The 21,024-nt window shown below is 39.1% G+C and overlaps 1 protein-coding gene and 1 pseudogene across 2 annotated transcripts; both read right to left on the bottom strand.

The window, feature by feature from the left end:
* Nucleotides 1-393: 393 nt before the first annotated feature.
* LOC107504220 lies at nucleotides 394-4,942 on the bottom strand (annotated as a pseudogene).
* Nucleotides 4,943-7,838: 2,896 nt separating this feature from the next.
* LOC107504219 (transcription elongation factor A protein-like 4) lies at nucleotides 7,839-9,983 on the bottom strand. Of its 2 annotated transcripts, none has more exons than XM_016133287.2 (3): nucleotides 9,849-9,983; nucleotides 9,183-9,255; nucleotides 7,839-8,836 (listed from the first exon to the last, which is right to left on the bottom strand). In XM_016133287.2, the coding sequence occupies exon 3, from the start codon at nucleotides 8,806-8,808 to the stop codon at nucleotides 8,122-8,124; it is 687 nt and encodes a 228-aa protein (XP_015988773.2). In that variant the 5' UTR covers nucleotides 8,809-8,836; nucleotides 9,183-9,255; nucleotides 9,849-9,983; the 3' UTR covers nucleotides 7,839-8,121. The 2 variants fall into 2 exon arrangements, with proteins under 2 accessions (XP_015988773.2, XP_015988774.2); XM_016133288.2 differs by having other exon boundaries at nucleotides 7,839-8,831.
* Nucleotides 9,984-21,024: the final 11,041 nt, after the last annotated feature.

Here is a 21,024-nt window from a genome sequence, read left to right as displayed (position 1 = left end):
TATCGTTGGGTTCTTGCATAGCTCTATTCCTCCTTCCATGGCCACTTTGTACATGGACTCATTGAGCAAACACTAGGGTTACTTGGAGGAAAAGCTGAATGATAGCTATAGAGATTGTAATTTTTTTCTCCCAATTATTGAGAGTTTCCTATATAATGGATGCCCCTAGTGGGTACACTCACTATCTGAATAGGTATGGGCTATTTAGAAAGTAATGTGGCTTGCTAGTCAATGAATGAATGAGATTAGTTCCATTATAAGAGACTCCAGAGAGCTCCCTTTCCCCTTCTGCCATGTGAAGACATCTGTTTATGACCAGGAATTGGGTCCTCACCAGACACCCAATCTTCCAGCACCTTGATCTTGGATTTCCCAGATTCCATAACTGTGAGAAATAAAGGTTTGTTGCTTAAGCCACCCAGTCTGTGGTATTTTTGTTATAGAAGCCCGAACTGACCAAGACAACATCCAATTGTTCCAGCATCATTTGGTGAAGTCTATCTTTCTCCACTGAATTACTTTGCGAACTTTTTAAAAAAATGAATTGATTATATACATGTGGACCTGTTTCTAGACTGTTTTATGCCACTGATCTATATTCTAGTACTATAGTCTTGATGACTATAGCTTTATAGTCTTGAAATCAGGCACTTTGTTCTTCATTTTCAAAATATTTTGGTTATCCTGTGTCCTTTGCTTTTTCCATATAACCTTTAGAATCCTAGTTTGCTGGGATTTCTATTGGGACAGCATTGAATTTATAAGTCAGTTTTGGAGAGAATTGTCATATTAACACTATTGAATCTTCTAATCTATAAATGGTATAAGAGATTAAGTATATGTATCAAGTACAGTGTAAAGGGATATCAGTATGAATAAGGAAAAGCTTTTATTTAGAGAATGGAAAATACTGGTTAAATAAAAATGCCTTACATTGAGAGTTTGTGATATTTTTAAGAGCACTTTTCTGTTATAATTGGTTTGGAACAGAAAGGGATTTTTTTTCAGCTTGAAACTCAGTTGTTTATCTCTCTGTAATTAGGTGTGGACAAATCCCTTGATTTTGTATAGCAAGCCAGCGAGGAGACTTCTTAGAGAGTAAACTCACACTAAGAAAAGCATGTAAACTTAGATATGGCTTCCCTGGGGTACTGTGTAGTATGGTGTTCAGTTCAAATCACCACCCATTGTCTGGTCCATAGATTAGTCTCAAGACACAGCCCCCAGTGGACCCAAAATATCTGTGTCTTATGAAGAGAAAAGAAACTATAAACAAATATAAAATGAATTAAAAATGTTAATGACTGCTTTGTTAAAAACTATGTAATACAGTGGGGCTCAAGCAGCTCTGGGGCATTACCATCTGGGTAGGTACAAACTCCGAAGTTGGGAGGTGGACTTTATCCACATTCCTATAGGAGTCAAACAGGGGCTTTAGCCCTTTGGGGAGTAGAGGGGATCAGAAGGGCTGTGCCACTGAGAGGAAGGACTCTCTCCATCATATCAACAGCTGTCAGTAGAGGGTACATGGCCCAGTAGATACAGTAGTATCCAGAGAAAGGTGGTACCCTCTTATCAGCTGTTTGGACTCATTCTTGAGCACAGCCCTCCCCTGAGTGTCTGACAAGGTCCAGGACCCTACTACTGCACAGGAGCCAGACCGACACAGCTCGCATACTCAGTACCTCACCTGATCCACTCAGCAGTCTGTGAGCCAAGTTTTATTCCCATTTCACAAATGTCAAGACTGAAACAGCATTGAATCTGTGGTTAAAACCACCGGGTTGATTCCTCTAGCTATGAGCTCAGGAAGTAACGTGTTTTACTTACTATTTTACATTCTGACAAGAATTTTAAGTGTCTTTATTTCCATCATAAGCTCGCAGAACATCTCAGTCATTTACCATGTACTGATGTCTGGTTTTCTTTTTTATTATAACACTCTATATCCTTTAGGAAAAAGTGGATATTAGTGAGCAAAGAAATGAAAAAGAATCACACATGGATCCACATAATGGCATAGGACCCAGGAGAAGGGACATTGGTGCCCACTGACATGGTTACAATTAGGGGATGACATGGGGATGGGCATGCCTGCAAAGGAATGGCATGGGGGTACCTTACATCAGGTGATTGGACTCATTTTTGAGTATAGGCAAGATCTACTTTTGGTTACCATGCAGGAAAAACCATCACATCTACTTTTTTAGTGTAAATACTTTCAGAGTTTTCTCTACACATAAATGCATTATGCAAACATTAATATTTTTGCATAAATGGGCTGATACTGTATATGCAGTCCTGAAAACTGTTTTCTTTATTGTTTTACAAAGTACCATGAACATCTCTTCCATGCACATGGGGTGAAAATCCCCTACTGAAACAGAGACCACTGTAGTTGGATCAAAGGCTACTGGTAAGGAGACATCTAAAGCAAAGTTATCAACTTAAGGTTAAAGCACATGGCCTGGAAAATGCCTATCAGGAAAAGCAGGGTCCACAATATTCTCACTAGAGATATTAGAATTGATATCCAAGGGCATTAAAGATAGGGGATATCATATAAGCCCCTTTGGCCCCTACCTCCGCCCTTTACTCCTGATACTACATTGGCCCTTTGGGGCAAATGGATCCTGTACCTCTCTTTGCATCGAATGAAAACCACCCATTTTCTGTTTTTATCTTAGCTCTTCCTGAGCCCTTGACACATCTCCACACTCTCTCATCACCTCCTCACTGCCCAAATGCCTTTCCTGTGAATCTGTCCTCCTGATAGTCCTTGGGGAAATCACCGGCCCTCCCCCGCCCGTCTGTTTTTTTGCTTTGCTTTCCGGGGCACATAATCTTCAGCCTGGTGCTTTTCAGCAGCCCAGTGCTTGCTCCTTGTCTTTGCATGGGGTTCTGGCTTTCCCTCATCGCATGCTTTTCCCTCATCTTCAGACTTGCCCTGCTTTTCTTTTGTCCTCTCATCATTTTGCTGCCCCTCATCCTGGAGCTTTCCTTTGTGTTTTGGTTTCCTCTCCACTTCTGGCTTTTCTTCCTCATCTGACTTTCCTTCATCTTCTGTATCTACTTCATCTTCTGGCTTTCCCTCATTTTCCATCTTTCCTTCATTTTCATTGAACACTTTTTCCATGTTGAGATGTCCCCTCCTTTACCCGTCCTGGGGAGTGGGGCGGGGTGGGGTGAGAAGAGACTAAGAGACAAGGAAGACTGAGGACTGGGATATGGAACACGGGTCCGGATAGTACTAGCATCTCGCTCATTGTCCCTGACCTGGCCTTCTGCCACCCTTTCCCTCACCATTCCTGCCACGTACGTGAACCAACCTTTTCCCTAGCAGGCTCTACCACCCTCTGCGCCATCCTTCATGGTAGTGGGGTGTGTGTACACTATATGTGGAGGTGGGACGGGTAGTGGGGCCCTCAAATTCTGCCCAAGCTGTCCCCTCCACACTCTACCACCCCCCATTCCTGTCTAATGTCTCTCCCCCCTTTCACTGACCTGCAGGGATTCTGGACAGGTTCATTCTCCTTTTCTAGTCTTGTAAATGCTGGGAACAGACACGCAGACGTGCAGACAGATGGGGGAGGCGAGCATTGGCTGTGCACCCAGGGGACTGAGGTCCCTTTCCTGAATCCGCGTGTCCCACATCCAACATTTCACTCCCCTACCTCCCCTGTCACCACAGTCACCATATCTGTTTTCAGGCCTCAGGTACCAGACCAGGATGATTTCCAAACCGTTTGGGCCTCTGTGTCCCCTTCCCCTGCAGGCAGTTTGCCTCACCCCCACACCCTTTATGCAAAAGTCAGTATCTCTTCACAGGCGCAGTGTATGAAAAGGAAAGTTATTTCCAGAACATGCCTGTTCACTGTTGCACTGCCAGGGCACCACCTCCCCCCATTTCAGGATCAAAAATGGATGGAGGGCTGAGTCAGGGAACCAGGGAGGCAGAGGGATCTGTAGTGAGATCCTCTCTCCCCACCTGCCCAGGCCTGTGTCGCATGCCCCTCCTCCTCTCCTCGGCCCCCTGCCCCGCTGCTGCTTGTGGATCCTGCTTGCATCTACTGCCACCCCTACCCAGGCTGTGGGCAGCACCCACCTCCACACTGACCTGCGGCCCTGGGCAGGCCAGCACCTCAAGTTTGCAGAAGCCCACTCACCCGTTGCCCACTGCCCAGGCAGCTCAGGGGAGCTGATTTCACACCACCGGGACTGGACCGCAAGGCTGGCGCCAGGCTGGTTATGTGAGCTCCACATCACCTGAGCTCAGGCAACCCCTCCTGCCCCCTCACTCCCAAACCCAAGGGACCTGGCAGCTGCAGACAATGTGGCAGGGGTGGTGGGGTGGTAGGGGGAAGCAGAGAGCAGAAAGGGGAGGCTTCCATCCTGCAAGTGCTTTATTTAGCTGGCTTATCTCAGGTCCTCACTCAGCATCCCTGTGATATGCCCTGTCTCACCAGGTGTGACCGCTGATCACAGGGGGGTACCCAATTTCACCAAGAGCTCTTAGCAACAGAGCCCCACAGCTCGCTTTCAAGACCAGCTCTGGTGGCTCCTGCCAGGAAGCTGTGCTGCCACCTTAAGTAGGGCATTCCCAGGCCTCGTCTCTTCTCAGTCCACATGGGCAATCTCTGTTCATTTCCCTCTAAGCACATATGATTCCCAAATCTACATCTCTAGGTTTTCCTCTCCCCTGATCCTGGCCTTTTTTTGCTTTCCTATCAATAGAGTGCATGTTTCCCTGGCCCCCTTGCCAACATAATGTGACATACTTAATTTTCACTAATATGACAGGTGAAGTTTTATTTTGCACTTCTCTGTTTAATGACAATTTTAGTATCATTGTGAATTGTCTGTTCATATTTTTCCACATTTTTCTATTGGGTTGTTGATCCTTCAGACCCTCATTTTTCCAGTGTTTTTCTTTTTTTTTAAATACATTAACTATATTAGTCTTTTATATGTTATATAAATATGCAAATATTTCCAGTTTGTTATTTTTAAAAAATAGTCAAGTTTATCATAATTTTCCTTTATTTCATCTATATTTTGATCCATAGTTAAAAACACTTTTCCCAAATGAGGTCAAAGAGGAATTTACCCATGTTTTCTTTTAGAACTCTTATGGTTAACTGTATTTGTCTTGAGGGCATCTGTGCTTAAGGAATAAAGGTTAAGGAATAAACCAGTGCTGAACTGAGTTTAACCTACAACAGACTCAAAGCATTAGAGTAACAAAAATCAGCACTCAAGGGTCATTATAAGGGGAGGGGTTTCCTAACAAACCATCACTCATATGATGTGAGGAATCCCAAACATTTTACTTTAAGAATAATTGTTAACTGGAAATAAACTAGCCCTCACACAGTCTTTTAGCCTGGCTTTGCAACATCTAGGTGGGCTAGAAAACTTTAAAATTTGAAGAGATTATGGTGGTTCCAGACAGGAAGCATCCTTACAGGCAAACAAAATCTTCTCTGGAGTAAGGTCCCTAGTCCTCAAATTATTTCAATATACAACTGTTCAAGTACAATGCTGACACTCAAAGATAACCAGAACTACAAAGGAAAAAGAATCAATAGAGACAAAACACAACACAAATAAATCCATTAGCTTTGAATGATTTGAATTATCAGATACAGACTATTAAACCACAGTGCTTAGTGTAGTCATATAAATAAAATCCAATCTTGAAAATTTCAACAGGGAACTAGAAACCAGAAAGTGAGAAAAAAATGGAAATTCTGAAACTAAAAAATAACTTAGCTGAAATTAGAAACTCAATGCATGGCTTTAACAGCCAATTAGATACAGCTCAATTAGATACATATAAACACACAGGTTATCATATGTCAATATATCTCCTTGCTCTGTCAACTGAGAGGGCCTAGAAGCAATGATATCTCCATAATAATGAGTACACCTAACACTCAGATCCTAGTTTTTAGTACCATTCTCCAACCAAAGGTACCAGGGCTCCTTGGAGAAATAGCTGATTCTAGAACTTGAGCAGGAAATATGCAAGGTAAGACTAGAACATCTTTTAGTGCCAGAAAATGTTAAAACACACACACACACACACACACACACACACACACACGATGGGGGTTTGTCAAATGATGTAAAAGCCAACTGAAAGCTCCCAATGGCCAAAGTTGGAACAACTCGAGCAATGAAAACATAAAATAGTATAAGATTATAAAGTATAAAATATTCAGTCCATGCTGATATAAATTGAATACATTAATAAAAGGAGAAATCAAATATCCTGTGCAGAATTCCAAATAAATTTTGTAGCTACTCCACCCTCAGAGAGGCGGAACACTCAAGTGTGGACTGTGCACGGTGTCTTTCAAAAAGTACAGTATGGAAAGGGAGCAGTAAGAGTAACTTAACCACAGAGAATCCTGACAAACACTGCCTCAGTCAGGTTACCAATGCTAACATCAACAGTGATAAGTAATATTGATAGTATATACCCTTTATATGAGAATGACACTTTACCTCTGTGGTCCACTTCCAAAAAGCACTTAACACCTGTGTAACCACAAGAAAAAAAAATAAGCAAAATGAAATTGTGGGATATTATGCAAAATACCTCACCAGTACTTCTCATGAGTTCAAGGGCATCAAAAACAGGAAAAGTCTGAGAAACTGTCACCATCAGGAGAAGCCTAAGGAGACATGATGACTAAATGTAAGGTGGTAACCTAGATGGGATCCTGGAATAAAAAAAGGACATTAGGGAAAAACTGAGGAAATCTGAATAAAGTATGTCCTTTGGTAGATAATAATGCATCAATATTGGTTCATTGTGACAAATGCACCACAGTAACCTAAGATGTTAACAATAGGGGATACTGGGTATGGGGTACACAGAAACTCTGTACCATCTCTGCAATAATTCTGTAAATCCACAACTGTTTTAAGTTTATTTTAAAAACAATATAAGCAAATAAAAGGCTAATGAAAAGCCAGGGGGAAAATCACATAGGTAGATGGATCTGTTAAAATGGTAAAGCAAGGCTTACCAAGAATTTCCCAGGAGACAATCCCTTCTAAGAAAAAATAGGCAGCAGATAAGAGATTAACAGGTGAGACTATTACAGCATCTTGTCACTCAGCTTTTTCTCCTGGCTCAATCTCCAGTATCTAAACCCAGAGGATATGGCTGTATGCAAAAACACAAACCAACAAAAAACTTGGAATGTTCTGCAAGAACTTTATAAAAATATCAAGTCCCAAGTGATAACTGGGTATTACCCACCTGAGTTAGAGTAAATCTACTGTAGGTAGAGAATTCTCCACCCTTCTGTTGAGACACTGTTATTTTAGCCCATCATGGTCTCCAGCCCAGCAGCAATGGGGGCCTTAGAAGGGTACAGGATCCATAAGAAGGGACACAACATCCAAGAGACAAGGCAGTATCCAGGAAAGAGTAGCACCTACCTCTCAGCTGTCTGGACTTTTTACTGGACACAAGTGGGAGCTCTCTCAGCTCTTTCCCAAACATCAAAAACAGGAAAAAGTCAGGGGTCCTGGGTTCTGCTAGTGCAGGGGAGAGGTAGGAGCCAGCCCAACAGTATCTCATCTGACTTTCTCCAGTCCTAAAGGCAAGTTTTATCCAATTCACAGATAAGAAGACTGTCCCTTGAAAAAACGTATCTGTGACAACTGTCAGGTTGTTTCCTCCACAAGTAGTTTTACTTCTCATTTCACGTCCGACAATGGGAATTTGTGTTCCCATGGACTTCATAAACTCACTGAACTGTTTTTTTTTCATTATTTTTATGATAAAAGTAATCTGAACAAAAAAATCACCCACAGATAACTACTGTTAAGCTTTTAGTAGACACAGCTTTCAGTTTTTTCTGTACACAGATCACTATGTAAGTATCTTTGCAGTTTTACAAAAATGGACCAATGCCATATATATGGTTCTGCAAACTGTTTTCTTTTTAATTTTACAATGCACCATAAACATTTTTTCATGCAATGGATGATAATCTGCTACTGAAACACAGAGGGCTGCAGCTGAATAACAAGAGTGACACTTAAAGCAAAGTATTAACAATAAAGTTAAAGCCCAGGGCCCGGCAAATGCCTGGCCAGGCACTACACAAAAGGAATGTCTTCAAAGCCTCTTTGTGGGGCCCTGCAGCCACCCCTGAGTTCCCTTGGGCCCCTCGGATGGAAGGGGTCCTGTAAACTTTTTTGCATCCACATAAACCCCCCCAATTTCTGTCTGGTTTTCTTCACCTCATCCTCTACCCTGGCCATCTCATCAAATTCTCTTATCATCTCCTCATTGCTCAAATGCATATCATGTATGGCCTCCTTATATTCCTTGAGGCACTGAGCCAGCCCCTTGTTGGTTTTTCTTTTGGCTTTCCTGGGTACATCATCCCCAGCTGGGCGCTTCCCTGCAGCCCTTGGTTCACTGGCTGGTTTTCCTTCTTCTTTTGGCTTTCCCTCACTCACTGGTTTTCCTTCTTTTGGCTTTCCCTCATTCTCCTGTTTTCCTTCTTCTTTTGGTTTTCCCTCACTCTCTAGCTTTCTCTCATTGACTGGCTTTCCCTCTTCTCTTGGCTTTCTCTCCTTCTCTGGCTTTTCCTTATCTTTAAGTATTTCCTCATCTTCTGTCTTCTCCTTCTTTTCTATCTTTCCCTCATTTTCTAACTTTTCCTTGTCTTCCAGAGTACAAGCTATTTCTGGCTTTCCCACATCCTGTGGCTGTTCTTGGTTTTCCATCTTTCCTTGGTTCTCAGGCATTCCTTCATTTTCGTTGCAGAGTTTTTCCATGTTGAGATGTCCCCCTCTTTTTCCTGTCCTAGGGGTGGGGTGGGAAAGAAGAGACAGAGAAGAAACAGGGAGACTGAGGGCTTGGGGGTGGAATGTAGGTCGGGACAGTACTGGCATCCCGCCCCTTGTCAGGGTTCCCCTGACTGTCCCAGCCCTCCTTCTGCCACCCTTTCCCCCACCATTCCTCCCATACACGTGAGCTAACCATTTCTCTGGCAGGTCCTGCCATTTTCTCTACATTTGCACGGTGTGGCAGGAGTGCGTATAATGTGTTAGGAGATGGGTAGTGGGACCCCAAATTCTACCTGGTCCATGCTCCCCCCACTCGCCACCCCTAGGGGTCCCTCTGTCTTGTGCCCCTCTCCCTCACTGACCTGCTGGAATTCTGGACAGGTTCCTCCTGCTTTTCTAGCCTAGCCGAGTGCTGAGAACAACAGACACACAGACCTGCAGACAGACAGGAGACAGGAGCTGGGCATTAGGTGGATGCACAGGGACTCTGGTCCCTTTCCTGAATCCCGGCCCTCCTCACCCAACATTTCCCTCCCCCGCCTCCTCCGCACCCCCCCTCCCCGCGCACCCCAGACGCCATTTCTTTTCACGCCTCGGGCGCGCCAGATTAGGATGTTTTCCACACTAATATTGGATCTCTGCGTCCTTCTCCCCCAGAGGCAACTCGCCTCTCCACCCTCGAGGTCAACTTTTTTCTCTATGCATGGAGTGGAAGGGGGGTTTATCTCCACTGTCTCACTAATGGGGCGCCCCCCAGCTCTCCATCTCCGGCTCCAAAATGGACGGAGGGCAGCGAGGAGGAGGTGCGGAGAAAGAGGGGTATGGGTACTTTGGGGGTGTCCGCCTTCCCTACCTTCCGCCCATCGGCCGCTCGCTCCCCCTTAGCCATTTTCCCACCGCCATCTCTATATACACTCGGGCCGGCTTCCCTCAACCCGACCCCATTCCCAGCCCTTTTCCTTCCCGCGCCCGTTCCTCCTCGCCCGTCGCAGTGTTCCACAGGCAGTGACAAAGCCCCTCGCACTGACCTGAAAGGACCTGGAGCAACAATTAGGGGATCCGACACCACTCAGGGTCCGACAGCGGCGAAGGAGGGCGGGTACCCGGACTGGTGCCCACATCTGCGCCCCGGCGGTCACGTGAGCGACGTCACCAGCGCCCCGCTCCGCCCACTAGCCGGCGTCTGCCTGCCACACGCCGCCTTTCTCCGGCAGGTCGCCCCTCCACCTCTCTGGGCCCTTTTGTCCTTCACGTCTTCTTGAGAAGTTGGTCAAAGAAAGGATTTTAATAAACACCACCGAGACTTTTTTTCTTCAATGGGTTGGGCGGTCCGGGGGAGGAGTCTTGGCAATGTTGCTCTTAAATTCCATTGAAAGAACGTAGACCTACCCAATGAAATGATATGAATGTGAACTTTAATACTGTACGAAGAATAGAATGTTGCATTTAGGGAAAAAAAATATTCTCAAAATGTAATTTCCCCTTTTCCTTGACATGCAGAAACATACATTTTATAATGAATTAAAATTTAAATGAAATTATATTTGAAGCAGAATAAAAGAACGATCAATTTTGTTTTTTTTTTAAAGTGAGAGACTGAATATACCACGGTGACCAGACCATATGTGACAGTACAACTGTGACCCACAACCTCTGCAATAAGCAGCCCAGGAAGTCAAGATACAGCCTCTGCTTCAAACTTGAGGACTTGATCAATGACTGCAGCCAACCCAATCATATAAAATGCTTTGCTTCTAGTAAGCCTGCCTCCAGGTTCCCCATGCTAACAACCTCAGTCAGAGCATACCTGCAGTCTTCCTTTTTTTCACTCTTAAGCTTTCCCATTCCCCTGTCTGCCTTTAAGTCTCTGCCAATACAAGTAATGGTGGCTGAATCTCTCGTTATAACAAACTCTGAATAAGTAGCCTCTGTTTCCACATAAGCTTTTTGTGTGGAACGCTTTTTTAAAATATAACAAAGAGATGAACACTTAAGGGAAACAGTGATAGGTTTGATTACACGAAACTCTGTATCAGGTTTGTTGAAGGATTGGGGGACACATGCACTATTCACTGCTCTTGTTGAGTGTATTGGTACAAATTTTCTGAATGACAGCTTTATATATTGTTTAAAAAGGAAAAAATATTTGATATTTTGGCTCAATAATTCCAATTCTAATAATTACCCACGGAGATAATTTACAAAGTACTAAAATATAATCTTGTAAAATGTTTTATGTTTTAGAAATTCCATAGCAAGTGTTTATTAAACATTTATTCTTTGCTGGAACTAAGGCTATAGTATTGATTCTTCAGGCGTTGTTTATAATGGAGAAAAAATGGAACATCACAATTGTCCATCAGTACAGATTTAGTTACATAATCTTCTTGGTACTTTGTTTACCCTGGTTATCTTTGTATGTTTGGTTTAGAAAACTAATTAATCCTTTTTTTATGTCACGAGCTCAATACACAGTAAAAATAATTATTAACTATCCATAATCCCAAATTACGCTAGGTAGTGGGACACAAAGGATAACCACAGGATGTGGTATTTCCCTCTAGAGAATTCCACCTATGTGCCAGGCACTGTGCTAACTACCCTATCTTGTCTGGTGTGGATTTAATTTATACTTGATGGGGGAACTCATACTCCAAGGAAGCAGAATGATTTATAAAGCTACAATCTTAACTTAGTGTAGTACTGGAATAAGCATAGTAAGAGGAATAAAACAGAGCCCACTAACATCCCTAAGTATAACAGTTTTTAGCGTGTGATGAAGTATTTCTGACCAGTAGTAAAAAATAGGTTATTACAGAAATTACATTTCTATAATTAAGTGGTTAAATGAAAATGAAGAAACTTATTTTCTGACATACACTGAAATTCTTTTCAGAGTAGATAATAAAAATGAAAAAAAAAAGGCATCCAGATTGGAAGGAAAAAGGTAAAATTCTCCCTACTTGCAGATGACATGATCTTGTACATAGAAAATCCTCAGGAATCCACCAAAGAACTAAGAGAACTAATGAGTTCAGCAATGTGGCAGAAAAATTACAAAATACTGTTGCAAGAAATTAAAGAATACCTACATAAATGGAAAGACAGCCTATGTTCGTAGGTTAAGTTTAACATTGTTATGATGGTCAATGCTTCCTAAATTGATCTACAGATTCAATGCAATCCCTATGAAAATATCTGTGGGCTTTTTTTGCAGAAATTGAAAAGCTGATCCCAGAGTTCACACAGCAATGCGAAGAACTCAGAATAGACAAAACAATCTTGAAAAAGAATAAAGTTAGAGACTTCATACTTCCAGATTTCAAAACTTGATATAAAGCTATAGGAATCAACACAGCATGGTAATGGCATTAGGAATTACAGACCAATGGAATAGACCTGAGAGCCTAGAAATAAACCCTCACATTACAGTCAATTGATTTTCAGAGTGCCAAGAAAATTCAATGATGAAAGAATAGTTTTTTCAACAAATGGTACTGAGACAACCAGCTATCCATATACAAAAAAAATAATTTGGACCCCCATGTCACACCATATACAAAATTTAACTCAAAATAAATTAAAGTTCTAAATGTAAGAGCTAAAACTATTAAACTCTTAGAAGAAAAATAGGTTTAATTATTCATGACCTTGGATTAGGTAATGGTTTCTTAGATATGACATCAAAAGAAATATAGATAAATAAGACTTCATCAAAATGTAAAACTTTTGTGATTTAAAGAACATCATTAAGAAAGTGAAAAAACACCCCTCAGAATGGGAGAAAAATTTTGAAAGTAATATATCTGACAAAGGACTTCTATCTAGACTATATAAAGAACTCTTACACTCATTTAAAAAACAACAACAACAACAAAAAACCCAGTTTAAAAATGGACGAAGGCAGTTATAAAATAAGTCATGGGGCAGCATAGGAAATATAGTCAATAATGTAAAACTATGTATGGTGTCAGATGGTTACTACACTTATCACGATGATCACTTTGCAAGTTATATACATGTCTAATCACTATGTTGTAACCTGAAACTAATATAATATTGTATGTCAACTATAATTTAAAAATATTTTTTTAAAAAAAATTGGCAAATAATCTGAATAGATATTTCTGCAAACAAAATCTACAAATGGCCAATAACCATAATGTTCAACATCATTAGCCATCAAGGAAATACAAATCAAAATCACAATGAGATACCACTTTATACCCACTGGGATGGATATAACTGAAAGGACAGATAATAACAGGTTTTGGCAAATATGTAGAAAAATTGGAGCCATCACACAGTGATGGTGGGAATGTCAAATGGTGTAGCCACTGTGGAAAACAACCTGTCTGGTAGTTTTTCAAAATGTTAAACTTTGAGTTACCATATGAGTCGACAATTCCACTTTTAGGTTTTTTCACAAGAGAAATGAAAAATATGGTCACCCAAAAATTTGTGTGTAAATGCTCTTGGAAGCATTATTCATAATAATTTAAAACTAGAAATATCCCAAATATCTATCACCCAATGAATGGATCAATAAAAAGTGGTATATCCACATAATGGAATATTATTTAGCAATAAAAAGGAAATGAAATGCTAAAAGCATGGATGAACCTTGAAAACATTTTGCTAAGCAAAAGAAGTCATTCATAAAGACAACATATGGTTTGATTCCATTAATATGAAATGTCTAGAATAAGCATATCCATAGAGACAGAAAATAGATTAGTAGTTGCTTGGAGCTCAGGAAGACGATGGGGTGAAATGGATAGTGACTGCTAATGGGTTTGTGCTTTCTTTTGGAGGTGGTAAGTATGTTCTAAGATTGATTGTGGCAATGGTGACACAACTCTGTGAATAACTAAGGGACAAAGAGAACAAACTAATCAAAAAAAGACTCACAAATATAGTGGACAATTTGATGACAGACAGAGGAGAGGGAAAATGTGGGGCTGGAAGAATGGGGCGAAGGGTTAAAGAAGTACAAATTAGTAGTTGATAGTTGGTCACAGCATAGGGAATACAGTTAGTATTAATATGATGGCTAGTTGGAGGGCCAGGGGAGGGAGGGAGCAATTGGGGGGCGTTGATTTATAAACTAGATAGCTGTCTAACCAATATACCATGTACTTGAAATTAATTAAAATAAATAAATTTTAATAAACAAATCTGTTATTAAAAATCTGTCATAATTTTGAAGATTTCAAAATATGTTATATTGATTTTTCTATACAATGGATTAAATTAAGATCATGTAATATTTTTTATATTAAGGAAGCTTTTGTATTTACATCTTGCTGGTCACTTTCTCTATATTTTTTCTAGGAAATTGAATTGAGGGATCAAAAAAATGATGGAAAATTTAAGGTTTCTTGATACATGTAGCTAAAAGTTAACTATGTTGTTTATTAGAACATTTTCAGAAAAACACAAACACCTATAATGTAAAAAGTAGATCTATATGCTGTATTTTATTAATTTATCTATGCTTATTTCATATACACGATTTACATATTTAATGGAGTTATACCATATATACTGTTCTGCTACTTGATTCTTCCACTTAAAAGTATATCTTCAGCACATTCCCATGTCAGTATAGATGGAATTACCTCATACATTTTAATAGTTGCATATTATTTTACTCTTTAGATTTACCACAAATTATTCAATCAAACTCTCACTGATTAATATTAGAAGTGTTCTGTACTTTCACTATTAATGACATTGCTCCAATGAATATCTATATGCAGATTACATCCATTAATTCACTGAGGAACAGATTTAATTTTCAAACATGATATATCCCATTCCACATGTGACCTTGCCACTGTTCTCATTGAGAAATGTGGACTATGTCTTCTCCTCTTGTAGCTGAGAGGATTTGTGACTGTATTGACCAATAGAATACAGTGGTAATCACTTTGTGTGACTTCTGAGGCTAGATCAAAAAACACCAAGAAGCATCCGCCTGGTACTTTTGGGATGCTAACTCTGGAGATGGTAGCCATCACGTAACAGTTTTGCCCACCCTGAGACTACCATGCTAGAAAGACTATGTGTAGCTTCTCTGATTGACAGCTCCACCTGAGTTCTAACCCAAAAGCCAAACTAACTGCCAGCCATGTGAATCAGCCCTCTCGAATGTCCATCCCAGTCCAGCTTTCAGATGACTGCTGTCCCAGCTGACATCTGACATCAACATCCTGAGAGACTTCAAACAAGAAATTAGCAGCTAAATACGTCTATAAATACATGATTATTTTAAGCTGTTAATTTTTGAAATAATTTGTTATGCAGCAATAGGAACCAGAACAACCTGTATAAAGGTTATAATAATACTCAGAGTAAAGGAAATTGTAAATAGATAAACTTCTAAGCCTAAAATATTTACTATCTGGTCCTTTACAAAAAGAATTATGTCAGCCCACGTCTTAGACCAAAGGGAACAACTAAATCTGCACCGCCACCAAAACCATCATCATTAAGGTATGATGTTGAATTAGTACTAATATAGATGCATATCACAGTATGAGGAGGTACCTTTTATTTTAATATGATTTTTAAGTGCTAGAAACCAGTGTTGTAAAAGTTTATGGCCTGGTATAGTGGAAAGAATCTATGATTCAGATTTGGTGCTTATTTTTAAAAAGTATAGTCAATAATGCTATTGACTATATTCCCTATGCTGTATCCTACATACCTGTGACTATTTTGTAATGGCTATGTGCAAAGCCAGATGGGTGATAGAGTAATTGGGGGATCACTTCAGAAACTATATAAATGTCTAACCAATATACTGTATACCTGAAAATAAATAAATAAATAAATAAATAAATAAATAAATAAATAAATAAGTTGAAAATATAGCATACAATTACAAGACCTCCTTGGAATATCTTTTATATTGATGACATTATTATTTAATTTCCCCAGAAATACTTCATGTCCTCTTGTTTAAAATGTATGCTCCTTTGATATAAGAGGCTGGTTGTACTTCTTTATGTGACCCAAAGCCCTGAATAGTATTATAGTATATATAGTATTACAGAAACAGTATTGTCTATTGAGTAAATAAATAATAGTTTGAAGTATAATTTTTTAAGTATTTAACCATTTTTTGGCCCAGTTGGTTGCCCATTGTTGAAATGGGAGAATAGATAACAGCCAAAAGACTGACAAAATCAAGTGTTGGCAAGGATATAGAATAACAGGAACTCACATATGCACTCCAAGTGGAAGTGTAAATTGATACAACCACTTTGGAAAACTGTCACTATCTCCTAAGGCTAAATATTTATGTATGTTCTGACTCAGCAGTTGCACTCCTGGTATATTTCAACAGAAATGAGTCCTTGTGTTCACCAAAAGAAATGAACAGGACTGACTATTAAGTTTAAAACTTAAAGCAACACAAATGCCTATCAACAGAAAAATAATGTTAAGGTCCTATAATGCATTACATTACAGAAATGAAAATGAACAAACTACAGCTACAAATAGCATGGGATAAATAACACAAATATAACACCACTACTTCCATTGTAATCCTTTCATCTCCTTCTTGCCTACAAAAGCACGTATCTGTGGAGTCACAAAAGGGGACAGATTTGAGGCTACAAGAAATAATTCAGGAAGAGGGAAAAGCAGAAGCTTCTCCTAAAACTCAACCTGATATCTGACATCACCAGCTGTTGAAGTTTGTTAAGGGGAAAGCATACTTATGCATTTTAATTTGAATTAATTACCAGCATGGAGATTGACGTGGATTGAGCAAATTAACACTGTTTAGCTTTCATTTTAAAATATTTTCTGTCGAGTAGATTAATGCAGGGAAGCACGGTTTCTATAAGCCTTTGATAGGTTTAATACCATGCCTGATGAACCAGACATTAGAATGAGATTCAGGACATCATCTGGATACTGGTGTCAATTCTGACCCAAGAGTTATGTGATCTTGGGTAAGGCCTTTAACCTCTCTGGGAAGTTCTCATCTAGGAAAAACCTCTCAGTTCCTAGAAGGGATATAATTCATTAGCCAATCTAATTATTTTAACAAGAACATAACTATGAATCTTATGCTTTTGTTGACCCTGAGAAGAATACACATGCCAAAAAGGATTCCTTGTGGTTAACTGGGCTCAAATTCATAACAGGAATCTAAGAGCTGTTTATGGCCCTCATGCACACTGTATTTTGGTGAAAAGAACAGTAACACTGGGTCACCTTGCTCAGGCCACTGGAAAGCCTTGCTCAGACTTCCTTGCCTGAGCTATATTACATCCCTGCTGTCTCTCAGCTATATTGTATAATTGGGCTGTATCACTATTGAGTTGTCTCACAATCTTTTTGTACTGAATGAGCGGTTTGTACTGAATGAAGTCTTTTCCCGCACTGTACTCTTAATGGGTACTCCTGTTGGCATTGAATTGGTAGTGATAACCTTCAGTTGACACTTTCTTAAAACAAGATTCCCGATAGTACCTGACAAAATACCTGGTCAAGTATGTCCACCCAAAGTCATATGGTCCCCACCTAACTTTAACTCTCAAGAGTTGATGTTTTTTATACTCACCTCTGTGTAGGAAGACTTTGAAGGAAAAATTTGCTACATTATGGACAGGTTTCAGGATTTCAAAAGAGTTCTGAGGCAACAGTAGAGGCTGCAAGGGGCAGAACTGGCCTCGTTGTAACCCTCAGATGAACACTAGGCAACATGGCAAAGACTGGATAGATGACCTGGGAAAGGGGTTACAGTCCACCAGTGATACTAGACTTGTTTTTAAAGTCTCTCATAATGAGGTGAAAGAATAAATGGCCATATTTTCTTACTTCTTTGTCCTTAACCCCACATTATGAGTTAGGAATCAAGACCAACCAAATTTTATTGGTTAACATCTTGGGGTGAGGTTTTCATCCTACTCAGTTAATGTGGTGGGTTTTATTTTGTCAGGCATATATTCTTGAAGACAAAAAAGAACTCAATATTCAGATAGCTTGAGAAAAAGATGGTGGAGGGAAAGTCATCTTATTTCTCTTGATTGATCACCATTGTTCATGTAGTATAATGTTAAGAGGCAGGTCTTTAATTGGCTGAGCCAATAGAGAATGGGGCATGAACTCATCTTCTCACTGGATACTACCATCATCAAAGTGATGCATAATTGCGGGCCATTAGGTTTGTATTTTTAAAACTGAAATATTATAAACTAAAAAAGGATAAAAGGAAATAAATCTGAATGAAATACAATAGTAATGTCAGAGTCCAAGGAGCTTGATAAAGGTATTATTTCTTGAAATTTTGGATTTATCTATTTCTGTACTTTTTATTTGTTTCTGTTATATATTAAAGTGAATTTTTAAAAAGTTAAAGGTATTGTTATTCTATTAATACTGGTTTCACCAGATTCATGCTTATAATATACTGTTTACTGTAGTTAAAGCCATTTTGCTTATTTCATTGTTTTCATAAAACAGAAACAGAAAACGTAGATCATGATTGCTCACTTAGTCCTTTTATTTTCATTGACTCACCAGGTTTACTCTTTTCCCTCTGTTCTTCAACATCAAGCCTGTTTTTTCTCTCTACCTAATAGACTCATTTGTCTCAATCACCCCTGTACTCTCAGCCAAATTACAGTGCATCTTAAATGTTCTTTTATTACTACTTCTGTTTACTTTCTGTGTTTACAAGTGCAAAAAAAGCCAAAACACACAACTATCCTAATGAACTTGACATATTAAAATGCTTTCTAATACAGTATGTAGAAGACTAGTGTGCTAGAATAACTGGTAAAACATTTGTATGACATAATGACATATATTGGCATTTTGAAGTAGCAACAAGTATTATATAAATTAAGTGACTTAGTGAAATGCTTTCTTCCCCCCGAACATGTCCACAGCTCTTTTTCTGAACACACACAGTTCCTAAAAGAATCTTTGCTTTCCCCATATTTTATTTCTGATGTGTAGGTCTATCACATGGTAGTCCCTGCTCCCCTGGGAATTTACTTGCAGATGATTTTGTGATAGTTTTTCAAGGTCTTTGCAGTAAAATCCTATTTCAAGTACTCTTAAAATATTTTTTAATATACCAGATAATGATAAATAAGAGTGCTGATGACTCAATTTTTATGAATCCTGTCTCTAATAATGATAATACTAGTATTACACCATGAAATAAACATCACCATTGTAACAAAGGGATTTAAAGCATGTACTGAGATTAATTCAAGATTTTTACCTTTAACATTATACAGTGAATCATATTTTTGTTTTCCTCAATCTGAAACATCTTTTTATTCTTGAATAAATCCTTATTTCTCATTTTTGTTCATCTTTTATCATGATGCCAGATCTAACCGCTAATAATTTGGGTAGACTTCGTATATCCTCATTTACAAATGTAACTGCTCAGAACTTTTTCACCTGTTCTTTTCATTTGATATTTTCTTTAAATAAAAATTGTAATTTATAAATAATCTGACACCATTTAGTGAACAGAAAAAATACCTGTTCCTTAATGATCTGACACTACATACTTTCAGAAGCCTGGCCATTGCTATAGTAGCTCATCGATGACATCAATTTCTTCTATTTTCTTAGTCATTAAGTCCTTTTTTTGGAGTGAGAGTGGGTTAATTTCTGTAATTTATACTTTTCAAAAATTCATACATTTTACCAATATTTTCAATTGTATATCATAGATATTTGAAAGAGATATCCTTTACATTGAATAATATTTTCTATATTATTATACCTTTTTTCTCTCTAAGGAGATTCCTAAGATGTGTAATTTACTATTTTCTTCCTAGTCGGCAGCTCTCATATTTATTCACCAATTATACAATTTAGAATATTTTTCTAGGGCATAAGTATTGTCAAAAGAAACAATTTTAATCTTGGCTAATGTTTAAGAATATTTTACATTTTATAAATATATTTATTCTGTTTGTGTTCTGTATTTGGAGACTGGTTTTACCATTTTCCCTTTTTCCAATTCGCTACGGTTTTTGATCAGAATTGGAGGCAGTGGCCTGTCATTTAGGTCCCTCTTTTTCCAGGAACTCCTCCCCAAAGTTGGAGAGTTCCTGTTCAAGCTAAGTTGGCTTAGCCCAAGACAGATTCTGGTTTGGGGGACAAATGGCCCAATGTGGCCAGAGTTATTCCTCTGGCCTCATGGACCTGGATTACAAAGGTCAAAACTTTCAAGGACCAGAAGCTGAAATTTTTACAATTTAGATGCTAAAAATAGCATCTTCATAGTGCTCTCAGTGAAGGCTACAGGAAGCTTTTAGATCATCTGATTAATTCATTCTTTTGAATTGACTCCTGCAGGGTAGAATTATCCAATCACATTTAACATCAGGTGTCTTATTGACAGTGTTTACTGCATTACATTTCGTCCAATCAGATGTTATGTTGTCGAAGACCTCATTTGCATACAAGGCATATATAGTTAGACACCTCCCGCTCACCAGCCACCTTTCTCTTTCATTCCAGGTTACTGGAAACTGATGTACATCATGGCTAAGCAGTCTTTTAAATCTATCTTTTCCAAGAAGTGCATCAAGAAAGCTACTTCCAAAATGGAGAAGGGGAAGATATGAAAGAGTCGCCCCAAGATGGTTAAGAGATCTATGTCTACAAAGATTTGAAGCAAGTTTACTCCAACATCTATATTTCATTAAACATCAAGTTCATTGTGAATTATTTTCTTTTTTAACATAATGTATTATTTCTCATGATTTTGTGAGTCGAATGGAGCTCAGCTGGGTAGTTCTGCTGATCTCACTTAGATATCTCATGCATCTTGGCTCAATTGGGGCTAGAACATCCAAGAATACTGTTCACCCTCCAGGGTCTCTCTTCGGGTGGCTAGACTAGAGTTCCTCAACAACATAATGGCTAGACTCCAAGAGGAGAAAACATACATGAGAGTTCTCTGAAGGCAGGAGCAGATTTCAGAATGTCGCTTCTATATTCCACTGGTGAAAGGAAGCCAAAAGGTTAGCCCAGATTCAAGGAAAGAGGAAATAGACTTCACTTCCTGGTATAAGGAGCAGCATGTTCATGCAAGGAGAAGGGAAACTGTTGGTAGTCATCTTTGGAGATTATCTATCACAGAAGAGACTTGGTACCAAAATTTCAATTTAAAGCATGAATTATATGCTTTACTAAAGATGTTTAAAA

This window comes from Rousettus aegyptiacus, unplaced genomic scaffold (genome assembly GCF_014176215.1).
Source record: "Rousettus aegyptiacus isolate mRouAeg1 unplaced genomic scaffold, mRouAeg1.p scaffold_m13_p_9, whole genome shotgun sequence".
In the NCBI taxonomy this organism is placed as follows: domain Eukaryota; kingdom Metazoa; phylum Chordata; class Mammalia; order Chiroptera; family Pteropodidae; genus Rousettus; species Rousettus aegyptiacus.
The sequence above is the reverse complement of the archived record's forward strand: the minus strand, read 5'-3'. Positions and strand labels throughout refer to the sequence as shown.

Bases quoted from the DNA above. Each gene is read 5' to 3' on its own strand.
- LOC107504219 (XM_016133287.2), bottom strand. From the start codon at position 8,808: ATGGAAAAACTCTGCAACGAAAATGAAGGAATGCCTGAGAACCAAGGA.